Source organism: Tauraco erythrolophus, chromosome 14 (genome assembly GCF_009769465.1).
Source record: "Tauraco erythrolophus isolate bTauEry1 chromosome 14, bTauEry1.pri, whole genome shotgun sequence".
Lineage (NCBI taxonomy): Eukaryota > Metazoa > Chordata > Aves > Musophagiformes > Musophagidae > Tauraco > Tauraco erythrolophus.
Genome location: NC_141478.1, coordinates 23,333,181 through 23,338,897, shown reverse-complemented (window position 1 = coordinate 23,338,897; position 5,717 = coordinate 23,333,181). Strand labels below are relative to the sequence as shown.

At 55.0% G+C, this 5,717-nt stretch overlaps 1 protein-coding gene across 1 annotated transcript; it reads left to right on the top strand.

Annotated features, from left to right (window-relative positions):
- Positions 1-458: 458 nt before the first annotated feature.
- On the top strand, positions 459-5,190 carry DUOXA1 (dual oxidase maturation factor 1). Its single transcript, XM_009981746.1, has 6 exons — positions 459-605; positions 1,511-1,568; positions 2,147-2,281; positions 2,423-2,636; positions 3,915-4,129; positions 4,976-5,190. The coding sequence occupies exons 1-6, from the start codon at positions 459-461 to the stop codon at positions 5,188-5,190; spliced, it is 984 nt and encodes a 327-aa protein (XP_009980048.1).
- The last annotated feature ends 527 nt before the right edge of the window (positions 5,191-5,717 follow it).

Below are 5,717 nucleotides of genomic sequence, written 5' to 3'. Positions count from 1 at the left end.
AGCAGCCTGGCAGGGCGCAGCCCGCGTTTGTGCGGTGATTCACCGGGCGCCCCGAGCGGGAGCCCGGCTGTTTGATAAAGAGCTGAACCAGGGAGGGTGGGAGCGGAGGCAAGAGACCAGGGGCCAGCAACAGGGAGCGAGAGGCCTGGCGATGCGGGCACGCCACATCTTGGGGGCAATCTGAGCACTGCCATGGATGCCCCAGTGACTCCAAACAAGCTTTGCTGTGGGATGTACCCTGGAGAGACGGAGGGCTCCCGTGGGAGATGCCTGAGCGTACGCACAGATGTGGGACTGCTGCGTGCATGGGTGCTGGAGATGCACGCGCAGCCGTGCCCGGGACAAGCAGGGCACTGGCAAGTGGGCAGGAGATGGCTCTGTGGAGAAGGCTGGGTGGAGTGGAGGTGATTTTCTCCCCGGTGTCTCTCTGGGTGCTGATGCACCCTCTCTGCAGCAGGATGACGCTGTGGAATGGCTCCTTCCCCTTCTACCCTGGTGCCCATGCATGCTTCCCCTTCGACACCACCCGGGCCGTCATCATCTCCGTCTTCCTCTCTGTGTTGGTCACTTTCATCATCATCCTACCAGGGATCCGGGGCAGGGGGGTAAGTGGAAGGGCTGGGAGACCTCAGCCCTCTGGTCCCTGTCCTGTGTATCCCACACGCCTCCTGCTTTCCAACCTCAGGAACAGACTTGGGGAGCAAACATGCCAGCAGGTTCATGGCCAAGGCTCTGGGATCTCTAGTGAGCCATAGGGGTGAGCTCCAGTCCAACCCTGCATGTAGCCCCATGCTGGAGACACCAAACTTCACCGTCCCAAATTTATGAGGTGCCCAGATCTGAGCCTGGCTGGATTTCGCTGTGAGCAAGCCCAAGTGGTTTCACAGGAGTGGAAAAACAGGGTGAGGCTCAAAGACTTCACTCCACCTTCCCCGAAACCCCAATAAAAGAAGGAAGTGTGCACCATGCGTGCCCCAGCACTGCTTGCTGGGCAGCAGCCAACCGACCCCGCTGCGAGCCCATCGCTCGCACGCCTAGCACTTGTCGTGTGCTTGGCTCTGCAGCAGGGCTGGCCAAGAGGTGTCTCCCCTCCAGGGGACGCATCGTGAACCTCTGGCCACTGCTTTTGTCTCCAACTGTGGCCAGCTGCCAACATGTCCAAACACGTGAGGTTTGGATAAGTCTGGAAATCCCAGCTCAGAACTATTGAAGGGAGTGTCTCCATCCTCCTTCCCAGAAAGCAGATGGCATGGCTTTCCCGAATGGGCTGTTTGGACCTTCTTGCTCTGCCCAGATCTCCCTGCTGCCTCCCTCACCCCACAGCAGAGATGCTCCAACCATGTGTCCCTTGCCATGTCACCTGCCTGCAGAGCCCATGGGGTGACTCTCCAGGGGAGGGACAGGCCCGCTTCTCACCATTTAGGCATTTCTAAATGACACCCTTGGTGCTGAGGTCCCCATGGCAAAATCTGACTGAGACCTGTCCCCACCCTCTGCTTACCCCTCGCAGCGACTCTTCTGGTTCCTGCGAATAGTGATGGGCCTCTTCGTGGGAGCGGTAGTCCTCAGTGAGTACCAGCGTCCTGGGGGGGTAAGCTCAACGATCCCTAGGACACAGGGATGGAAGAGCAAGGCAAGGGAGGGTGAACAAAGAAACCAAGCGCCAAATCCAGCCCACAGGATGAGTTTATGGGGAAGACCAATCCCCATCTATGTCTGGGACCTGACTTCAGCAAGCAGTGGGAGGCGAAAGCATCCGTCTCCTCTCCAAAGGCTGACGGTCATATGCACAGATCACCTCCAGGGCAGTCACCGAAAGCTCACCACCAACTGCCAGGGAACCCAGACAAATTGGCAGGTGCTTAGATGAGGACCAGCGCCTGGAGAGTGCTCACACGTTAGCCCCATTGCTTCTAAGGCTAGGGAATGTGCTGGGTCTGAGGAGAAACCAACCCAAGTGGGGCTCTCAGGGTCATGGATTTGGGTTGATGTTGGGGAAGGACATAGAAGGCTTCTGCTCCACAACCCAGGCCTTGCCCTTGGGATGGGGTAGATGATGCTCAGGCCATGGTGATCATTATGGCAGGTACTGCCAGCACTAGATGTCTTGCCACCAGGTCATGACTAACCTTCGAAGTCTTCACAGCCATACAGTTCACGAGGGACTGGGAGACCGGCTGGGTGACAGCAAATACCTCCTACAAGTCCTTCAGCCGTGCCCTGGTGAACGTGGACGTTGGGCTGCACATTGGCCTGGCAGGGGTGAACATCACACTGGTGGGTGAGTGCATTTCACAACAAGAGGGGATTCGGCAGCCATGCGCCTGGGTACTGAGGCTGTGGGCTCTTGAACCCCCACACCAGGAAGTCTTGGAGCTGCTTCCAAGGCTGAGAAAGGTCTTTAGTCTTCACCGTTTGGCAGGAAACCCAATGAATCAGATCAATGAGACCATCAACTACAATGAGCACTTTGCCTGGAGCTTCGGTGCAGACTATGACCACAGCTACAGCGAAGCACTGGAGAGGGGGCTGCCCAGCCCCATCCTCTACGTAGCAGAGAAGTTCACCACGCAAAGCGCCTGCAGCGTGCACGGGCAGTACCGCATCTCCGGCCACTACGCATCCCTCACGCTATGGTAAGTTACAGCAAGAGGTCAGCCCTATCTCTGCTCAGAGGGGAGGTGGAAAGAACAAGGCAGAGCAGAGGGAGCGTGATGGAGCCACTCTCTCCCCTGTAAGGCCATGCCAAAGCCTTGGCTGGTCTCTGACACCTGCGCTTCTGCAGACCCAGGGATGCTCATGTTCCTGGCCTGCCCATCTCCCCAGCGTCCTCTTCTGTGTCATCCGCCCTCATGTGCAAAACTGCAGCTGAAGGAAAATCATTCTTCATGTAAAGGAAAGCACGTGCAACTGTGTGGGGCTTAGGGTGCAAGGTCCTCTCCCAAGCAAGATGCAGAGCCCCAGTAAGACCAGTCGTGGAGGGTGTTCCTCTGCATGTCCAAGAGGACATGAGACTTGCTGACGGGGAGTGGGAGGGACTGTCAAGAGGGTGCACAGAGGCTATCTTGTGGTGTAAAGCTGAGAGCCCTCCTGTGTGTTGTGATCGTGGGGTGTCAGAGTATCACCACGTATCTCAGAGGTTATGGGAAAGGCACTGCAGGGAAGAGTGAGTCTTGCAATTCCTGCTATGGACGTAGGCTCCAGATCCGTGCCCACATATCCTTTTAATTTCCAGGAAAAATAACTAGCCCTGCTCAAACCTTCATGCTATTGAAAAGAAGTGTTCCAAGACAGGGATGTTGATATAAACTTATTTTTCCTTATTATTCTTGGAAAAAACCCATTTTGTCAGGCTCACCTCCCCAGTGAGCTATAAACCCAAACTGCACGCACAGGGCAGGGCTGGCAGCTGGGTTCACTCCAGGTGCTAAACCAGATGCGAGCACAGCTTGTTGTGAGCTTCTCCAAAGAAAGATCTCTCTTGCTGCCACTCTTCCTTTGAACAGGTGGGAACTGCCTGGGGGTGGCCAGTTGTGTAGGATGGCAAGAGTCAGAGAAAGAGCTAATTTGGAGGGACCTCCAAAGGCTTCTACTCCAGTCCCCCACCCAGAGCAGGGCTGACATCAAAGCCATGTCAGGGTGCTTGGGTCTTTGTGAAGTTCAACGCTGAATGTCCCCAGGCATGGAGATCCCTCTCCACTACTGTGTCCCACAGTTCCACCATTCATGCAGTTACAGAATCGTTTGGATTGGAAGGGACCTCCTTAGATCAGGCTGTCCAGCCCATCTGTTGAAGCAAGGCCATCTAGAGCAGCTTGCTCAGGGCTGTGGATGTCATTGGGATGTGGAGAGGAGACCCTGAGAACAAGCTCCAAGCGCGATGCTTTCTACTCAGTTTTGTGGTCCTTTCACAGGATGGCCTTTTGCACGTGGCTCATTTCCATCCTATTGTTCTCCATGCCCATCCTGCTCTATGGTGGCTACATGCTCCTGCTCACTGCCGCACTGATGCTCTTCTCACTGCTCTTCTTCTTCACTGCGAGGAACACTCCAAAGTGTCCCATCCAGTTTGGCCCAGCTTCCCTGAAAACAGACTACGGTGGATCCTTTTGGCTGACATTAGCAACAGGTGAGTTCTCAGCTTGCTCCTGGGGCTTTTGTTCTCCAACCCTGCAGTGCTGATGCTCTGTGGTGCCCCAACAGTGCCTCATCCCTTCTGTCTCCATGGCTAGTCACAGAAAAGGATTTTTTTTTTTTTTTAAATGATGTACAAGAGTTTAGGATAGTGTCATTGAGCCTGGGGGAAAAAGAGCTTAGCAGCCAGGAGATCCGAATGACCAAAGTTATCTGTGTGGAGATGTGTCCAGAGGAGTGCCATGAAAGCAATGAATTGCAGAATCAGGGCAAGACCTGTCCTGGAATCACCCTCAGCAGTGTCTCTCCCAGCCCTTGGCCAGAGCAGGGCTAACCACAAAGCCGCATCAGCCTTGTTCAGCCTGTTGGTGGATGTCCCCATGTCTAGAGATCTCCTCTGCCTCTCAGGACCTGCCCCACAGTTGTCCCACTCACGGGCAGCAATTATTTCCTTTTATCAAACCAGAATTACCCACATTACAACTGTGTACCTCCAAGAAGACTGGCTCTTTTTCAGTAGCAGAAGATGGCAACTAGGTCTCCCTGTAGACGCCTCTTTTTCAGGCCAAACAAGCCCAGCTCCTCCAGCCTTTCCCCATACATGGTGGACTCCAGCCTGAACTCTCTTGGCCACCTGCCCCATGTTCATTGACTTCTCTTTTGTACTGGGGAGCCCAAACTGATGGCAGAGTCCAGATGTGGAGAGGGAGGTAACACCTTCTCTTGACCTCCTGGATGATGCCACTTGCTGTTGGCTTCCAACCCCAGATCCGGGTCTGGATGGGGCTGGGACACAGCTGGCAGGAAGTGCTAATGCGTCTCCCCACGCTGTGCATTGCAGGGCTGCTGTGCCTGCTGCTGGGGTTGGCCGTCATCATCCTGAACTCCGTGCAGCCGGAGAAGCTGAAGCTTGTCTTTAATCTGGACAAGGGAAAGGGAGAAGAAGAGGAGGGGTGGGACAAGTCCTACCTGCCAGCCGAGCCCAGCTGCTCTATGCAGGACGCGCTGATGGTTCCCCTGGGCGAGCTCTGCGAGGTGACAGCCACCCAGCTGTAAGGCACTGGGAGGAGGCAGGGGAAAGCCCGAGGACACTCCTCCCGAATTCACACTCTGGTCCAACCCCACCAGGAGCCCAGGAGGGAAGAGACACAACAAGAGCCAGGCGATGAGAATATTCAAGTCTGGAAAGTTATCTTAAATACAACAGTTTGCCCTCATGTTTTTTGCTGTTGTTTTACTCGCCAGCAGCTGGAAGACCTTTTGGGGTGAGGAGAATCCATGCTCCATCCCTGGCTGTCCAGTTGCAGGCACTGAGATACTGCCCTTCCCCTTAGTCCACCCCCAACAAGCCATAAGAGTCTTCTCTAAGACCAAACTAGAATAAACTGGAGAGAAACCAAATAACTGCAGACGCATAGATTTGAACCAAAGGAGAAGTAGAGACCCCGCACCTCCACCCTGAAGTCCCTGAAGAAGTCCCTTCTGCCCAGGGATGCTCTTCCCATCAGCAGTCAGGAAGAGCGAGTGGAGCTGTGCTCACCAGGGTGCCCTATATCCAGCACCTCCTCTTGGTCTGGAGTGAA